The sequence below is a fragment of the Citrus sinensis genome, chromosome 1 (genome assembly GCF_022201045.2).
Source record: "Citrus sinensis cultivar Valencia sweet orange chromosome 1, DVS_A1.0, whole genome shotgun sequence".
Lineage (NCBI taxonomy): Eukaryota > Viridiplantae > Streptophyta > Magnoliopsida > Sapindales > Rutaceae > Citrus > Citrus sinensis.
In genome coordinates, this window is record NC_068556.1 from 24,268,849 (window position 1) to 24,287,264 (window position 18,416).

An 18,416-nucleotide genomic window follows, 5' to 3' on the forward strand; every position below is an offset into this window, starting at 1 on the left:
ATATTATGCAGGATCCTCTCTTCTTCTTCATTTTTTTTTCCCCATTTTCTCTTCTAATGTCTTCTTATTTTTTGGTAGATAAAAAAATTGATTTAATTATAAATAAAGTGAAAAAAAGATGATTTGATTGTCAACATCAAAGTTCAAAATTTAATATTGGCCATTCATTTAACAAGAACAGAATAAGAGAAGGGAAAATAAAAATAAAAACCAGAGGATTCTTGATACTAATTAATTAATTTATACCCTTTTTCTAGTTTTATATACATTCATGTTCTTTTCCTAATAAGTTTAGGATTACTTATTTATGTCTATAGTTTTCCTAATTTATACCCTTTTTCTAGTTTTGTATACATTCATGTTCTTTTCCTAATAAGTTTAGGATTACTTATTTATGTCTTTAGTTTTCCTAATTAATTTAGAATTTAGAATTACACCTCATTTCGTTTTCCTTAACTAGCTGGGTTTTGTATGCTATTTAAAAACAGAATATTGAACTCTTCTTTCTTTCCGCGCAAAACCAAAACTTTCCTGGTATTTTCTCTTCTTCTTTTCCTCATCTTCTGCCGGTCCCGGCATCGATCGAAACAAACCCAAACCGCATTTTCCTCATATTTTCCCGGCAACCAAGCAATCGGAAAATAACCACAGATATGTCGGTGCTAATTGAAACCAGCTTGGGAGACATTGTAATCGATTTGTTTGTTGACAAATGTCCCCGGACAACAAATAATTTCCTCCAGCATTGCAAGAACAAGTACTATAATGGCTGCCTGTTTCATAACATTCATAAGGATTTTATTGCACAGACGGGCGATCCCACGGGTACCGGGACAGGTGGCCGATCGGTGTACGAGGATAGATTTTTCGTAGATGAGATTCGGGCCGATTTGAAACACGACAAGGTGGGTACAGTAGGCATGGCTAGTGCAGGACGGGACCTGAATGCCTCTCAGTTTTATATCACCCTGAGAGATAATTTGCATTATCTTGACGAGAAGCACACTATTTTCGGAGAGGTAGCCGAAGGATTAGAAACTTTGACTAGAATTAATCAAGCTGTTGTAGATGAGGAGAATAGACCGCCTCAACAAATCATAATCAAGCAAACTTATGTATTATATCCACCGGAGCTAGCGGATGATTCGATTCCTGAGGGCGAACCAAAGGATGAGCTTGAGCCTCCTCTTAATGAGCAACTAAGTTCAGAGAAGGAAGCACATTCTAGGGCAGTGGCGCTTGAGTGTATAGGAGACATTCCTGATGCTGACGTAAAGCCTCCGGACAATGTATTGTTCGTTTGTCAACTGAATCCAGTGACCGAGGATGAGGACTTGCATGTAATTTTCTCTCAATTCGGAACTGTTGTCTCGGCTGAAATACTACGTGATTACCGGACTGGGGAGAGTTTGTGCTATGCCTTCGTGGAGTTCGAGAAGAGAGAGGCATGCGAGCAAGCCTACTTCAAGATGAACAATGCCTTGATTGATGATAGAAGGATATGTGTAGATTTTAGTCAAAGTGTCTCAAAAATCTGGAAGAAAAGCTATGTACAAAACAAAAAAGCAAAGAATTAGCTATCTTTTTCTTCATATTTTCCAACTGTTTTATCCTTTGAAGTTCCACAAAATTTAATATTAATGATACTTCCTTGCAAAGTTTAATATTATGTTAAAGTAAGAAAAATTGATACATCAAATTGATATAATACTTTTATTATTATTGTTTAAATTATTACTTAAGAGTCCTAGTAACTACACTATAAATTTTAGTTTCATAGATTGAGTAGTTATGGCTTGGAAGCCACTTCGGAACAACAGCAAATGGAGCGTGAATCGGGTTCCTCAATGCTTTTAATTTTTTGAATTGCTTAAAAGATTATTTAGCTAAACCTTTGGAGTTGCAGTTGCCGACAGTCGAAACTGCATGCAGTCGATTCTTAAGATTTTCTATGTTGATTCAGCAGTTACCCTAGTCTTACAGTTGAAACTACATGAAATTGATTCTCAGGATTTTCTAGGGCGGTTGGATCGATAATAACAACTTTTCATACGATAAAAATAACTCTCTGTTATGTAGTATGCTAGCAATTCCCTTTCATTCTCTACATCACTCGTTCTCAGCCCATAGGCCAATCTACAACATGTATATAAAGGCCACTTTGGTGAAGGCACAACATATCACTTGTAAAAGGAAAAAAAAAAGCACCAATGGCTCCTCCTACCAGGATCCTATTCTTCTGAGCTTCCAAAATCTGATGTCGATCTTCTAGAGTTTCCATTGAACTTGGAGTATTTGGAAGCTGAGTTCTTTTCATTTGGTTCGTTGGGTTATGGCTTGGACAAAGTTGCGCCAAATTTAACACTCGGCGGACCAGCTCCTTGGGTGCCAAAAAGGCCAATCTTAATCCTTTCACCAATGATGTTGTCTTGCAATTTGCTTGGCAAGAAGTTGGACACTTGAGGTTACTTATCTTTTTGCTTTTTATTTTCCTTTATTTTTTCATTAATTTGTATGAAAGTTTGTTATGAAAAAATTTTCATTTTATTGATATGCAGGGCTATAAGAAGACAGTGAACGGATTTCCGAGGCCATTATTGGATTTGAATGCAGGATCATTTGCAAAAGTAATCGATAAAGCATTTGGAAGGTCTGTGAATCCTACTTTTGATCCTTATGCCAACAGCATCAATTACCTCACTGCATCATATCTCATTCCTTATGTTGGACTCACTGGCTATGTTGGTGCAAATCCAAACCTCCAGGATGCTATTTCCAAATGGGTACGTCCTAAACTCACATTAAAAATGAAAATCAACAAGTCATTTATACATTAAAAATTTTGGTTTGTTTATGCCTCTGTTTATCAGCTTGTTGCAGGTCTTTTGGGTGTGGAATCTGGGCTAGATGCAGTGGTCAGAGCATTGCTTATGAAAAAGCAAATGAGAAAGTGCATCCATATGGGATTAGAGTTTCAGAATTCACGAACAAAATTTCACAGCTGAGGAATACTCGTGGAAATTCAGTAATAACAAATGAAGGCCTTGCTGTTCCAAAAGCACTCGGAGCTGAAGGAAAAAAATGAAAGGCAATGTACTTGCAGGAGATGAATACTCAGTTGCATATGACAGTAACTCCTGAGGATTGTTCGTGGATCGGGGCAGTATCAGGCAATCAAAGTGTGCCCGGAGGATTTTATCCAAAGGGAGGTGATGGTCAAATTGCTAGATCTCATCCGCACACAGCTTAATATGGAAGCCCGGAAATGGAATTTTCTCTGTTTTTTAGTTTTTTTTGGCTTCGAACGGCATTTCTTTTTCCTCTAACTTTATGATGATGTAAGGCGTTTCTTGAGCGAATCAAATAAGAGATAAGTAATTTAGTGCCTTATGAGTATGTGCAATTTGTTTTATCAAACTTTTATGTCAATAACCTTTCAGGAAAAAAGTTTTAACCTGTGTAAATGGTAATGCAATAAAGAACCATTTAATGCCAATCCTAAACGAGAAAGGAGAAAATGATGAAAGCTGATTCATGGTCTGTGAATCTTTTACAGAGGAAACCAATTTGATTACCGATCAAGGTTCAGTTATGGTGTTGAAAATTTTTTCTAGCTGTTGTGGAATTAAAAATTTTCGCAAACATAAAATCTCTTAATGTTTGAATATTAAGTAAAAACCAATGCCAAAAGTTCACCTTAGCATTATTTGTTGGAATAGGATCATTTACTTATTTTTCCTCTCATTGCCTTCACAATCTAGTAAAAGAAGTTGGCTTGATTATAGAAAAATAAGTACAAAAACGAAAAAAAAAAAAAGAAAGACAAGCGAGTCTTTGTCCTTATTTATTATACATTCATACATTCATATGTTTAATAAATAAACATATATTTACCTTTTAAAATAAATTTCATGATCCATTAGAGTTTCTTTTTTTTCACCCAAATTAAATCTGTACTGGTTTTGGTCTTTTTTTTTTTAATGTTAAATTGTTATCAACTCGTACATCTAAAGTTTTGAATTTCTTATCTAAAAAATAGATAAAGTAGATATGAACTTATGAGAGATCTGTTATTGTATGAGCAACACTCAGAGAGTAAAGATTGTTTGTTAAAAGAGTCGAGAAGTACTTCTAGTAGCAGCTACAAAGAAATTGTTGGAGTTTACAGTTTTATCTAGTACCAACAAGCGTGATATTAAGAAAAAAGCTTTTGCAAGGAGGTTGGCTAGAGATTTCTTGTAAAAACATTAGCCCCACTTAGTTCATAATAAGAATATCTTAATCTTGTTTGATTCCATGGATTATTCTCACTAGGCACGTAAAGGAGGAGCCGTATGAGATTTTCATCTCATGTACAGTTTTGAAACGGAAATTTCTTTGAATTGAATGAGGAGCGCAACAGATGTCATTATAATTTGAAGACAATTATGTGGAAGCTTTATAGAATTATTATAAAGTTACGCAACTAGAAATTGATCCCTATGATCGAAGCTAATATTGGGTAAGGATATTTATTGATAGAGTAGTAAAATTATTCCAAATGATGTGGCACTTATCAATTACTTGGTGAGGTAATACATTTAATTTACTTGAAACTTATAAAGAATTATTTATCACTCAATAAATGAAATCGTAATTTAAGATGAAATTTGGGATAAAAAAGTCTATCATTATTCTACTCCACCCTTGTGAATAATTTTTCAATGGTTTGCCTAATTTTTTTATTATAATGGATTAACTATTCGTAACTGGGGAGAAAAAAAAATTTGGTCACAGGCAAAGTCAACTTCCATTTATAGACACAAAACAGCCCTAAAATTTTTCCTCTTGATTTGGTCAGTACTATTGATATCATATTCAAACCCACGTGGCATTTCCATTCCATGCTACACTCTTTCTTATCACCGAGAGTCTGCTTTATAACACCTATATAAAAACCACCTCGGTGAAGATGCATCATGTCACTTGCGAAAGAACGCCTAAAGAAGAAGAATAACCAATGGCTATTATCATTTATGTATTTGCTTCATTGATCCTGATACTGCTTCGAGTTCCAGGCTCACACTCTGCTGAGCTTCTCATTGAGTGTCATTGATCGCGACACATCATTGGTTCTACGGTGTGATGTTGATCTTCTAGAGTTCCCATTGAATTTAGAGTATTTGGGAGCTGAGTTCTTTTTGTTTGGTTCAATGGGTCATGGCTTGGATAGAATTGCACCAAATTTGACAATGGGACGTCCAGCTCCTATTGGTGCCAGAAAGGCCAATCTTGATCCTTTCACTCAAGATATTGTCTTGCAATTTGGTTGGCAACAAGTTGGCCATTTGAGGTTTCAAACTCTTGCTTCAACTTTCTTTATGTTCAAAATTCTTGTGCTTTATTTGTTCATTTGTATCAATTTGAATAAAACTTTATTTTCTTCATACATGTGTAGGGCTATAAAGAATGCAGTGAGGGGATTTCCAAGGCCATTGTTGGATTTGAGTGCAAGATCATTTGCAAAAGTGATTGATAAAGCATTTGGGGAGCCTTTGAATCCTCCTTTTGATCCTTATGCCAGCAGCACCAATTTCCTCATTGCATCATATTTTATTCCTTATATTGCACTCACTGGTTATGTTGGTTCAAATCCAAACCTCCAAGGCTCTGCTTCCAAAAGGGTTTGCCTAAATATACATAACCTGAACAAGTATACTTCAATTTAGATTATAAACCGAATCGTAATTGTTGAACGCATTGCTATAAATTTAGCTAATGTGTGTATTGTATGGCTGTATTATCAGCTTGTTGCAGGTCTTTTGGGTGTGAAATCAGGGCAAGATGCAATAATCAAAACGTTGCTATATCAAAAAGCAAATGAGAAAGTGCATCCATATGGGATACCGGTTGCAGCATTCACAAACAAAATTTCACAGATGAGAAATAATCTTGGACGTTCAGGACTAAAGATGAAGGCCTTCTTGTTCCAAAATTCCACAGAACTGAAAGGAAGATTAGAGGCAATGTGCTTGCTGCAAAATGAATACTCAATTGCATTTGAGAGAAATCCTGAAGAAATCTTGAGGATTGTCTACGGAGGTGGTAAGGAATGAATCCCCAGAGGATTTTTCCGAGGGAAGCTAATTGTCACGGGACGAGATGTTTCAAGCCCATACGGCACTCCCGCATCCCATACTGCGAGAGTAAGTCTAATGGAAGTAGTACAATATCTACTGGTTTTGACCTGCCTTGGGCTCACCAGGAGAACGGTTCCAATTCCCAACCAGAAATCTTGAGGATTGTCTACGGAGGTGGTAATGAATGAATCCCTAGAGGATTTTTCCAAGGGAAGCTAATTGTCACGTGAAGAGATGTTTCGAGCCCATACGGCACTCCCGCATCCCATACTGCGAGAGTAAGTCTAATGGAAATAGTACAATATCGACTGGTTTCGACCTGCCTTGGGCTCATCAGGAGAACGGCTCCAGTTCCCAACCAGTGTATGCAGGGTTTCGCCTAAACCCCTCTTCAATGTTAAGTCCTTGACTAGTGACAAGCTCCCCAAACTCAACCGGGTCGGCCTGCCTGAATTCTAGAGAATCTAGGACCATTGTGTTCTCCACACGCACGCCTCTGAAGCACGTCTCCTACAATCATCGCAGCCATTATCGATGCTAGCGTACAAGCGCATATCTTAGGTGTCACGATTGCGGTCCATGACATTCTCCCACCGCCATGACCATGCACGTCCTCGTGCATGAAGAGTACGCCTCGCAAATGTCCACTTCGTGCGAAACGTGAAGATCACCTTGTCAATCTCAGCCATTAACTCCCTGCCTACTCGTCCTCGATTCGAAGAGAAGACCCGCGTACAGACACTGCCGGCCTCAATGCGAACATTTGGGGGTGTGAGAACCCGCCTATTCGTCCCGCTTGTTGACCTTTGCGCTCAAAAGGGTGGGGACCTGCGTGGTGCGGCATTGGAACACTTGGCGAGCTCGCAACGAGGGCTTTGAGAGATAACAAGCGCGGCTCTAATACCATTTGTCACAGGACAAGAGGTTTCGAGCCCTTGTGGCACTCTTGTATCCCATACTACAAGAGTAAGCCTAATGGAAGTAGCACAATATCAACTGGTTTTGCCCTACCTTGGGCTCATCAGGAGAACGACATCAGTTCCCAACCAATGTGTGCAAGGTTTCACCTAGACCCATCTTCAATGTTAAGTCCTCGACTAGCGACAAGCTCCCCAAACTCAACCGGGTCGACCTGCCTGAACTCCAAAGAATCTAGGACCATTGTGTTCCCCATACGCACACCCCTGAAGCACGTCTCCTACAATTAGAGCATCCATTATCGATACTAGCGTACAAGCGCATATCTTGGGTGTCACGATTGCGGTCTATGACATTCTCCCACCGCCATGACCATGCACGTCCTCGTGCATGAAAAATACGCCTCGCAAATGTCCACTTCCGCGTGAAAACGTGAAGATTGCCTTGTCAATCTCACCCATGAACTCCCTGCCTACTCTTCCTCAATCTGGGGAGAGGACTCACATGCAGACACTGTCGGCCTCAGTGCAAACGTTTGGGGGTGTGAGAACCTGCATGTTCGTTTCGCTTGTCGACCCTTGCGCTTAAAAGGGTAGGGACTTGCATGGTGCGGCATTGGAGCGCTTGGCGAGCTCGCAACGAGGGCTTCGAGAGATGACAAGTGCGGCTTTGATACCATTTGTCATGGGAGGAGAGGTTTCGAGCCCATGCGGGACTCTCGCATCCCATACTACAAGAGTGAGCCTAATGGAAGTAGCACAATATCGACTGGAATCTACTGACGTTATTTTTTTTTTCTTTCATAAATACAAATTAACAACAATAATTATTATGGTTTTTCAAGAGTTCGTCTTCCAAACTTCTTTGATCTCTTATGTTTGTTGGTGCAACTAATTGAGTTGTATAATTAATTAGGATCATTTATTTTTAATGCTTTTTATCTTTCTGGAAGGAAATGCTGTAGCTGGCGCACTTTGGAATTTAGAATTATCTTTTGCTCAGTTAACCTATACATCTGAATATCATTATTCTCAACTGGTCATGCAACTCTTCAATTTCTAATCCTCTTTCTTTTCTAATGAAGTTTTCGAATTACACCCAAAAAAATGTTTCAAAAATAAATATCTAATGAAGCGTAATGGCATTTTTCATCAGTTATTATTGGATGGAAATGTAATGTTAAAGTCAGGGTTAGTTTCCCCCCCCCCCCCCAAAAAAAAGTTTCTATTTTAGGAGGTCGATTTGCCAACTACTCATCAAATGTTTTAGTTTTTTCGTATTTCATATTATTGAATTAGATAATAAATGATTCTAATGTTATAATTTTAAATTGAATGATAAATGATGGTCTTTTCAACAAATAGAACATCAACACTGACAATAACAATATAATAGTAGTAAAAGATCACAAAAATTGAGTTTTTTCTATAACAATTTTAATGTTTGGGTGATTAAAAAAAATTAAGAACTTAAATGATAAAAATGAGGAACATTAAGGCCGCCTTTTCACATACAAATAAAGTTGTGATGTAGACTATGAAGTCCTAAGCCAACATGAAGTAAAACAATTTCATTTTTTGAAAACAAATTAACATCGTATCAGCATGTTCTCATTTCAATGACTTAAGGAATCACAAATCCTTTTCTTTATCAATTTATTTTTTGATGTAATAAATTTCTTTTTTTAAAAAAAAAATAATAGATCTAGGGTTCAAACCCTACTCACATAAAAAGAAAGGTAATTTAATTAATATTAAGCTAAATAATAACATAAGAATATTTATTTGAAGCGTGATGTATATCGCTTATGTACATAGTAAGCGTAGAAGTACGAAATATGCATTATCAATTTTTCACACAATTCTATAATTGTAAGGTATAAATTATGGTCAACTCATAATTATTAATTTGTTAATAGATTATAACATAATTTTAGGGAAACTAAACCAAGTCTAATCAAGAGTAGTATGAAATAACAATTAAAGAGTATGAGATTGAGATATTCAATAATAAAGATAATGCTACCATCTTATTAGAGAGAAAGTCAATAATCATTTTATTGGGACGTCGTGTCATTTTGGCTATTCCACGAGCCTCAATTTTAATTGAAAATTTTTATTTTTTTTTACTTTTGTTATGATTCTTTTAAACCCTATTAAATTATTAACTGAATTCAACAACAACAATAAATATTGATAATTGATAAACGATAAATAATAATAACTTATGAATTACAAGATATTATTTTTAAATAATTTAGTGGGTGCCAACCGAGTTGGGATGTGATGTAAACTATAATGATGCAAATTACGCCTGTATTTTATATTATTTATAATTTGTAGTTTTTCATTTCATAATAATACAATTTTATTTTATTTATCTGTCAAATGTTGTTATTTTTAATTTAATCTAGTAATAATTCTATTTATTTTTTAAAAGTTCAATTATTAACAATGATTCAAAGTTGTAGATTTGTCACCTACACACATTTAAATCGGTCCGCCATATTCCTTTTATGGTAATAGACGATACGTAGTCTACATGCTGAAGAAGGAAATGTCAAACAATCGAGACAAAAGCTTATGAAATTTCAAATGCCGCCGATTTGTCCCTGTCCAGTTTTCACTCCAAATTCAGAAACCTGCTTGAATTGATGGGTGTGATGTTGATCTTGTTGCTGTCAATTTTCTTATTCAAGGTTCAATTTTTCTAAAACTATGCATTTTTCATGAAAATTTTGGCGCCCTGGCCTATAAACAAGTAAAAATGAGATTGAGAGAATTGTTTTATATATAACAATGATATTTTAAAATAGATAAAATTTGATGAATTAGAATGGGCTGCCTGTCTAAATTCAAATGAAATGTTATAGTTACGACTGGTAATGTATCATGGTTGTTACTTGGTGTTAAATGTCAGTTTTGGTTCTTTAAAATTGCGATTAAAGAGACAGTATAATATCGTCAAAATGTGAATAATGGTGAATGATAGAGCTAAACAGTTACATTTTTCTCAAAATAAAAGGCATTCGGATAAAAACTCAATTGCCTTTGGTCTTTGATCACAGCCATTTTTATTCATTTGGTAGCCCAGTTTGGTTTAGTGGTTTATCTTGGTAAATACTGGGCGGAAATTAATCTTAAAGCATTTGCACAAAAGTTTAATGTTTTTTCCTTTTTCTTTTAATTTTGTGTGTGCGCGTGTAACCTTCTCAAATTGCCCTTCATAGCAAAGTTTAATGTTCAAAAGATTATGAGACCAGACAAATTGGACATATAAAAAATGCACGGAATCTTTATTTGACAGATACAAGTAAACACCTTACATTATCACAAGGAGAGGTACAGGAGCAGAGAAAATAAACAGGTAAATCACTTATTGTTTATCTGTGCAAATTAAGGGAATAAATAGAGACAATGCCAGGCTTGTAAATTAAGCAGTGTGCAAATGAGATCTTGCAATACGACCGTCAGCTCCCTTTGGGTAAAATCCTCCAGGGACATGTTCGTCACCACTTCCGTAAACAATACTTAGAATTTCTTCGGGATTTCTGTCAAACGCAACTGAGTTTTCGTCTCCAGCAAGCACATTGCCTGCTATCTTTCCTTCGGCTCCCTGAAGTTCTGGAACAACAAGGCCTTCATCTTTTATCCCTGTACGTCCAAGAACATTCCTCAGTTGTGACATCTTGTTCGTGAATTCTGCTACTGTTACCCCGTATGGCTTCACCGTTTCATTTGCTTTTTCGTATAGCAATGCTCTTATTACTGCATCTTGCCCTGATTCCACACCCAGTAGTCCTGCAACAAGCTGATCAACAAAAGCAAAGCACGTATCAGCCAAATATATGATAACGCGTGTGATATCCTGTTCAACTGGTAAAATCTCTTGGGTTAGTACAAGAGTTCTGAGGTTCAATTCTCATTTATTATAAAAAAAGAAGAAGAGAGAAATGAGACTTACCCTTTTTGACGTAGCGTCTTGGAGTCTTGGATTGGCACCAACATAGCCGGTGAGTCCAACATAAGGAATGAGATATGATGCAATGAGGTAATTGATGCTATTGGCATATGGATCAAAAGGCGGATTCAAAGGCTTTCCAAATGCTTTATCCATCACTTTTGCAAATGTTCCGGCACTCAAATCCAACAGTGGCCTTGGAAATCCCTTCACTGTCTTCTTTATAGCCCTGAACATCAAGGAAAATGCAACTTTATATCGAATCTTGATAGTAATAATGAACCAATCAATTATCAAAATAAAGCACTACCAAAAGCAAAAAAGAAAGTCATTACTTCAAGTGTCCAACTTCTTGCCATGCAAACTGCAAGACAACATCATTGGCGAAGGCATCAAGATTTGCCTTTTTGCCACCAATAGGAGCTGGACCTCCCATTGTTAAATTTGGTGCAACTTTGTCCAAGCCATAGCCCAATGAACCGAACAGAAAGAACTCAGCTTCCAAATACTCTAAATTCAATGGAAACTCTAGAAGATCAATATCAGATTGTGGAAGCTGAGCAGAATATGAGCCTGCAGGAAGCAGTAGAAGGATCGCTGTAGCGAAAACAGAAGTGAAAATAGACATTTGCTGCTCTTCTCTTATAAATTGTAAGTGATGAGTGTTGTGTCTTTATCAAGATGGTGTTTATATAGATGTTGTGGAGGAGTGGACGAGAGAAGGAATGCCCGAAATGGGAAATGGCGCGTGAGCAGATGAGCTGATGAGGATTACTTGGCCAAATATGGACATGCCACGTGGTGGGGCTTTTTGTGATCTCGATAATGACGTCTGGTTTGTGTATGTTATGGGAAGTTGAGTCTCCATGATGACCTGGTTGTGATTTCCTTCTTTTATTGCATTTGGTCACTGTGAACGGATATGTTATGTTCCTTGCTGTTGAGACAGCTTGCTAAAAAGTGCTTGACGAAAGTTCTAGGACTAGGAGGGGAATCATAGCAGCTCATCTTGGTGATTAAGCAGTGAAGTCAGCAACCACACGGTGACTTGCTGACTCAGCACTGAAGAATTACAGCATGGAATACCAAAAGAATAAGCATTTAGAGGATATAACATAAGTCACCAATTGCGGATTAAAATGACGGTTGACCTTGCGAAATCAGACAAACTTATGAGTTGATGCTACTTGATTCACCTGTTAAAATTTTTATTAGTTGATACAAGAGATTTCGATTTCGAAACCCTTTCAAATGGGTGTTAAGGGGGTTTAATTTCCAATAATGTTTTAATGGGAAAAAAAAATTCGAAAATACTTGTGTTGAATGAAACACAAGTTCCTTTCTTTTCCTATCATGGTAATTCCATGGTACAGTTATAAATTCTTAAATAAATTTATTTTATATGAACTGATTTTGTATTAACTCATTGAATGAATAAAAATATGAAATAATAAAATAAATTATGTAAACCAATAGATATTTAATCTAACTAATTAAATCATGCCACATCAATTTGTATAAAAAATATATATATATACAAGAGTTTACAGTTATATTATTACTCCTCCTTAAAGTTGCTATTTTTAAGTTTTTCCCCATTTCAAATTACTTATTCAGCATTAAATATGAGAAATTCTTATATTCAACTTTTGCTTGCAATTGCATCGCAAGATACAAGTTCTATGATCTGTTGCAAGCACAGATGCAGCTGCTTCGGATACTTTCCCAAAATCTCTCAGATTGTAACTGAAATTTCTATTCTGAATTTCTGATGTTATTGTTTTTAATCATTACTCATGAAATATTGTATTTCCATTAAAATAAATAAATAAATAAATGCAAATTTTGATTTTAGTCTACGTATTCTTTATTTATGCTGCGAATTGTGAAATGCAAGTTTGGGGCTTTAAATGGCCCCTCTGATTCCTAAGCTTCGGCAATCAATGTGGTTTTAGAGCCTTGGTACAATAATCAACAAGGCATGAATCGGCCTTTTCCTTTTCGATCTTCCTATGGATTAAAAAAGACGGTCCTTTTTTGCTTTACCATTTCCACAAGTTTAAGATTTTCTTTCAAGTGTTTGTTAGATGAAAGCTTATGTAAGAAATTGCATAGAGTCAGAATGCAAGAAACTACTTGTCCTTATTTGATTGGCACAAGAAAGGTAAAAACGCCCTAATTATTCGTCTGGGCCATGGGAGTTCAGACCAGACAAACTCAACTAAATCAGTAGATACAATTCCAGGCTACTATGTTAAGCTTTGTGGAGATGAGATCGAGCAATTTGACCATCACCTCCCTTCGGATAAAATCCGCCGGGAACACGTTCATCGCCAGATCCATATACGATTCTCAGGATTTCTTCAGGAGTTCTGTCATATGCAACTGAGTTTTCATCTCCTGCAAGCACATTGCCTCTGATCTTGCCTTCAGCTCCCACGGCTTTTGGAACGACAAGGCCTTCATCTTTTATCCCTGCGTGTCCAAGAGTATTCCTTAACTGTGAAATTTTGTTTGTGAATACGGCAACTGGTATCCCATATGGATACACTTTCTCATTTGCCTTCTCGTAAAGCAAAGCTCTGATTACTGCATCTTGCCCTGATTCCACACCCAAAAGACCAGCTACAAGCTAATAAACACAAGCCATAAAAAGCCCAAATTAGGCGAACTTATGATGTAAATCGATTTGTTTTCACCTTACATTGTGAGTGAGGACTTACCCTTTTGGAAACGGCTCCTTGGAGTTTCGGATTTGCACCAACATAGCCAGTGAGTCCAACATAGGGAACGAGGTAAGATGCAATGAGGTAATTGATGCTGTTGGCGTAAGGATCAAAAGGAGGATTCAAAGGCTTCCCGAATGCCTTATCAATCACTTTTGCAAATGATCCTGCACTCAAATCCAGCAATGGCCTTGGAAATCCCTTCACTGTCTTCTTAATAGCCCTGCACGTCAAGAAAATGCAATTTTAAATCAGATTTTCAGACAAATTAAAGAACAAATAAAGCATAATAAAAGCAAAATGAAAGTAACCTCAAGTGTCCAACTTCTTGCCAAGCAAATTGCAAGACAACATCATTAGTGAATGGATCAAGGTTGGCCTTTTTGGCACCAATAGGAGCTGGACCTCCGAGTGTTAAATTTGGTGCAACTCTGTCCAAGCCATAACCCAACGAACCAAATAAAAAGAATTCAGCTTCCAAATACTCTAAATTCAATGGAAACTCTAGAAGATCAACATCAGATCCGGGAACTGATGTGGAAGAATATAATCCTGGAAGCAGTAGCAGAATCAATGAAGCAAAAACACAAGTGAAAACAGCCATTTGGTTTTGTATTTAGCTTACTTTAACAAGTGACGTGTTGTGCCTTTACCAAGGTAGTGTTTATATAGTTGTGGAGGTTGTGAATGAGTGAAGCAGAGGACCGGGAAAGTGCCACGTGGGCAGAAGAGGATGAATTGGTCAAATTTGGAAATGCCACGTGGGTATGAGATGATCTCAACGTCAACGGCGACTGAATCAAGGGGAGAAATTGTTGGGCAGGTTCTGGTTCATGTCCATTAATGGAAGTTGTCTTTGCATGCGGACGTGTTTACTGTTAGATCATGTAATTATTGGAAAAGCAATGTAAATACGAAGATTTGTATCCATTTATTTAGATTTACGGATGAATGTGTAATGGCATATAAAATTTTATCCAAAATTATATAATACGTATCGTTTAAAAATTTTATCCTTAAGGAATGTATTACACCAGATTGATGTGACCAAAGAATAATTTAAAAAAATTACCAAAAAAGAATTAAAAAAATCAAATGAATTTAGACGCAACACATAGAGGCCCGAATTTTAGCAAAATTCAAAGTTTCTGTTCTGCCTTGCCATTAAGATCATTTTTTCAGTTACTCGTTTTCCTCACCAGAATGCTAAATTTACTCCTTTCACCAAAAGAGAATGCCTTCTAAATCTTGATACGCCTAATTTATGAATTTACTTGGTGTTCGCTAGCCGTTTTGTCTTTCTAATCACATTGCTGGTTTTAAGGACCATCAAATTGACACTTGATTACAAAGACCATTAAATAAAAGTTATGACTATGTTGGAACTTATCTAAGGTGAAATACGAATCACAGCCACACACATAAAGTGATAAATAGTAAAAAACTTATTATAACTTTAATCGTGTTATTATGATGGAGTACTCTACCTTAGAGCTGTTCCAACATAACCGAACCCATAACTTAAATAAAATATAAAAAGTTTTAAAATAAAATTAAAGAGAGAGAGAGAGAGAGAGAGGTTATCTGCATAATTTAAATGGCTATATCAAAATAATATCCTCTTCTGTAATTGTCATACAAACTTGAGCATGGCCTGCCTTGTATCTCCCTCAAGCCAAAAACAAAGAGTAACGCTACACTTACAAAGCTACATTAGAAGACAGCGCTGAGCTTTTGACTACCTACTTACTTTCTCAGCTCTAAGGTTGCTTCTTCCTATGGTGCTTATATTGGCTGATCTGTCATTGCTGTCTTCTCCTTCGTTATCATCTACATTAACTATACTGAAGCCATGTTCAAAGTCATCGTCGTCATTGTCATCCATCTCATCACCCTCACCATCATCATATTCGTCATCATATTCTTCATCATCATAATCTATATCATCCTCCTCTTCATCGTAACCATGCATTTCCGCACGCAAAGTGTGAAACTCGGGAGGAGGAGGGCAATCTTCCGTGATTGCCTTGTCTCTCTTTATCACAAGATGTCGAATGACTTTTTCATCTTTGTCTAACATGGTCTTGAAATCATTGATCCATTTGGCTTCCAACTCAAAGTTCATCAATATGTAGTGGGCTTTCTTGGCTTTCTGTATCTTGTATGCTAGTCTACGCAGACCCCAATCATTCAGTCTCCACACCCTGCCTTTCTTCTCCCTCAAAAAGTCTGCAGCACGTATTTAACAGTTATGAGGAACTTATGGCAGATATGTCAAGAAATTTCAAAAAAGAATTAGTATAACAATAAGACGGCCCTCATTTTAAGCAATGTCGATGAAACATGTAACAACACTATTTAGCTGCTAGCACTTGTCCAAGCCAGCAGCAGCATTATGAATGTGGTTAACAACAGATTACCAAAAGTCAACAAACCCTGAAAATTTCAACAGAGAAAAAGAAGATATTGGCTCTTCTGCAAAACAAGTCTCAAAATATTACTATCCAAGTCAGACCTCATTTTAATAGAAGATCAGCAAGCAAGATGCAAAAAACCAAAAAGTGATCAATATAGAACCACCAGCAATCCAATTTTCACCAAAGATCTTTCATAAAATTTGCTGAAGCAAAAATGTGGAAAGAATAGAAAGACAGGAGGCAGAAAATCACCTTGAACTTTCTCATTAACACTTCCAACATCCTCTTCATACTTCTCATGAATTAAATAAACCACTTCATAATGGCGCCCTGTAAATAGATGAAACAATAAGCTTAATTAAATAAATTCAGGAGGTAATTAAAAAGCATTCTCCCAGCTCATGTGCTCTGAAAAAAATGATGAGACAACACTTCTTCGACCAAATGAAGTTAAACAAACAAAATAGCATCTCAACGAATTAAAAAGATTCAACAATAAGAACCTCATTAATCAAAGTTACTGAGAAATGGTGATAACACATGGGTTCCACCATAACCATTTCTCTAAAGTTAAGCAAACTCTCACAAACTTTCAAGACTATGCTGCACACATATTCTTTTATGTTTAACCGGTAATCTTCTTTGGTGACTTATAAGTAACCCAAAAATCGGAGAAGACCAAAGAAAGAAAAGGGCACTTACTTCGTTCCACATTCAATTCACTTTCCAACTCAATGTTTAGAGATTCATATAGCTTCTCTGCAAATTGCCAAAACATAATAATAATTAAAAACAACAAGCTCTGCACAGATTCAAAATATTCCACTTCCAAAAATTAAAAAAACAATACTACAATAATAACATACCTTCTTCATCATCAGCAAATTCAGGAAGAGCTCTACCATCTTCCTGAACTTTCTTCTGCAAATAAAATTAACCCCAATCCACATCTCAAAATCAACCACAAAGTGCTAGTAACTGACATAAAAATCGAAACTTTTATCCACAAAATCATATACCTTGTAACACACAATGAAAAATAAATTCCCCATAACAAGATACACAACCCCAGAACTCATTTTACAAACAAGAACTGACAAATTCCATAAAAATCAAAACTTTATTAAAAAAATCATAGATATAACAATAGACAATGAAACCCATTAAAATAATTGAAACTAGGAAAGCAAAGGCCACAAATAAACTTAAAACCTCTTTAAGGAGAACGGCTTCTGGGAAAAAGAGATTGTCTTCATCAGCTTTTGAGAAGAAGCTATGAGAATCTTCTTTGTTGTTGTCATTGTTGTTCTTCTTCTTGTTGCTCCTTTTAGCTCCCACTATCACTGAATTTCTTGCAAATGCTAAGCATGAGTTTTGGTTATAAGTTATCAATTTTGGGAATTTAGGCACTAGATAAGTTGCTGAGGTGCTGTGCAGAAGTGACTCCATTTTTCGTTCACAGAGCCAAAAGAGAAAGTTGTGCATACGAAAACGATGTCTTCATCTGAGGAGAAAGAGGGGCTTTTTGGGTATTTTGGATGCAAGTAAGTTCGAGGATGTTTTGGTAATTCAATCAAATCAATATGTCGTTTTGCATAGAAATATTGAATTTTTACGACAAATCGTTTCGGCATAAAGGCTGAATACGGTATATCGTTCTAATAGGAAATGTAAGTGTAACGATAAGTGGTGATGAATTTTAATTTACGTGGGTCTCATGTCTCAAGATGATTTCATACTGACAATTTTGATTTAAGTTTTGTCTTACAAATCAAATCAAATGCATATGTAAGTTTCTCGATCTCAGTCACAAAACCTGAGAAATGGGATGCATAAATTAAAAAGCGCAAAGGAAAAAGTTGTGATGATTGTAATAGTGTGAATTACAATTAAATTATTAATATTTTTATAATTTTTAAATAAACAAGTAGTTTCTATAATGAATCAATCAATTATATCACTTTTTATTTTTCCTTTTTTTTACTTAGGTCAATTGATCATCTCCGACTCAATGCTATGAGTCGTTAGTATAATTACGAATTATTAGTGAGTATTATTTCAGTCACTTTTAATTAATTCATTTTATGGAGTTGTCGAGGGGGAGTTTCATCTGCACAAGATGACAGAAATGACTGCCGTGAATTTATGGATAAAATAAATTATTAGTGACTAATTTTGTCTATCAAATAGTTCATAATTGAATCTGTATGGTAACTTAATCACGAGGACTAAAGATGATAATGATACCCGCTAATCTGTCCAAATCCATGTGGGTA

General features: G+C 36.1%; 3 protein-coding genes and 2 pseudogenes across 4 annotated transcripts; 2 read left to right on the top strand and 3 right to left on the bottom strand.

Annotated features, from left to right (window-relative positions):
- The first annotated feature begins 653 nt into the window (after positions 1-653).
- On the top strand, positions 654-3,250 carry LOC102610641 (peptidyl-prolyl cis-trans isomerase CYP59-like; annotated as a pseudogene).
- A 284-nt stretch (positions 3,251-3,534) lies between these two features.
- On the top strand, positions 3,535-6,307 carry LOC102610336 (ferritin-like catalase Nec2; annotated as a pseudogene).
- A 4,066-nt stretch (positions 6,308-10,373) lies between these two features.
- On the bottom strand, positions 10,374-11,625 carry LOC102610021 (desiccation-related protein PCC13-62-like). Its single transcript, XM_006488919.2, has 3 exons — positions 11,333-11,625; positions 11,001-11,226; positions 10,374-10,847 (listed from the first exon to the last, which is right to left on the bottom strand). The coding sequence occupies exons 1-3, from the start codon at positions 11,623-11,625 to the stop codon at positions 10,470-10,472; spliced, it is 897 nt and encodes a 298-aa protein (XP_006488982.1). The 3' UTR covers positions 10,374-10,469.
- A 1,487-nt stretch (positions 11,626-13,112) lies between these two features.
- On the bottom strand, positions 13,113-14,450 carry LOC102609702 (desiccation-related protein PCC13-62-like). The gene is made up of 3 exons (XM_006488918.3): positions 14,035-14,450; positions 13,721-13,946; positions 13,113-13,629 (listed from the first exon to the last, which is right to left on the bottom strand). Exons 1-3 carry the CDS (start codon positions 14,325-14,327, stop codon positions 13,252-13,254), a joined length of 897 nt encoding a protein of 298 aa, XP_006488981.1. The 5' UTR covers positions 14,328-14,450; the 3' UTR covers positions 13,113-13,251.
- Positions 14,451-15,303: 853 nt separating this feature from the next.
- LOC102607783 (protein REGULATOR OF FATTY ACID COMPOSITION 3, chloroplastic) lies at positions 15,304-17,635 on the bottom strand. 2 transcript variants are annotated; one of them, XM_052443277.1, is made up of 6 exons: positions 17,353-17,635; positions 17,160-17,233; positions 17,007-17,061; positions 16,843-16,899; positions 16,393-16,470; positions 15,304-15,952 (listed from the first exon to the last, which is right to left on the bottom strand). In XM_052443277.1, exons 2-6 carry the CDS (start codon positions 17,217-17,219, stop codon positions 15,462-15,464), a joined length of 741 nt encoding a protein of 246 aa, XP_052299237.1. In that variant the 5' UTR covers positions 17,220-17,233; positions 17,353-17,635; the 3' UTR covers positions 15,304-15,461. The 2 variants fall into 2 exon arrangements, with proteins under 2 accessions (XP_052299237.1, XP_006488801.1); XM_006488738.3 differs by lacking the exon at positions 17,160-17,233 and having other exon boundaries at positions 17,353-17,634.
- Between the last annotated feature and the right edge of the window lie 781 nt (positions 17,636-18,416).

Coding starts and splice junctions, on each gene's coding strand:
- LOC102610021 (XM_006488919.2), bottom strand. CDS start 11,625: ATGTCTATTTTCACTTCTGTTTTCGCTACAGCGATCCTTCTACTGCTT. Junction 11,227..11,332: donor CAAGAAGTTGGACACTTGAA/GTAATGACTTTC, acceptor CTTGATGTTCAG/GGCTATAAAGAAGACAGTGA. Junction 10,848..11,000: donor AAGACGCTACGTCAAAAAGG/GTAAGTCTCATT, acceptor TTTGTTGATCAG/CTTGTTGCAGGACTACTGGG.
- LOC102607783 (XM_006488738.3), bottom strand. CDS start 17,625: ATGCACAACTTTCTCTTTTGGCTCTGTGAACGAAAAATGGAGTCACTT. Junction 17,062..17,352: donor AAGCCGTTCTCCTTAAAGAG/GTTTTAAGTTTA, acceptor TTTTATTTGCAG/AAGAAAGTTCAGGAAGATGG. Junction 15,953..16,392: donor TGTTAATGAGAAAGTTCAAG/GTGATTTTCTGC, acceptor TACGTGCTGCAG/ACTTTTTGAGGGAGAAGAAA.
- LOC102609702 (XM_006488918.3), bottom strand. CDS start 14,327: ATGGCTGTTTTCACTTGTGTTTTTGCTTCATTGATTCTGCTACTGCTT. Junction 13,947..14,034: donor CAAGAAGTTGGACACTTGAG/GTTACTTTCATT, acceptor CTTGACGTGCAG/GGCTATTAAGAAGACAGTGA. Junction 13,630..13,720: donor AAGGAGCCGTTTCCAAAAGG/GTAAGTCCTCAC, acceptor TGTGTTTATTAG/CTTGTAGCTGGTCTTTTGGG.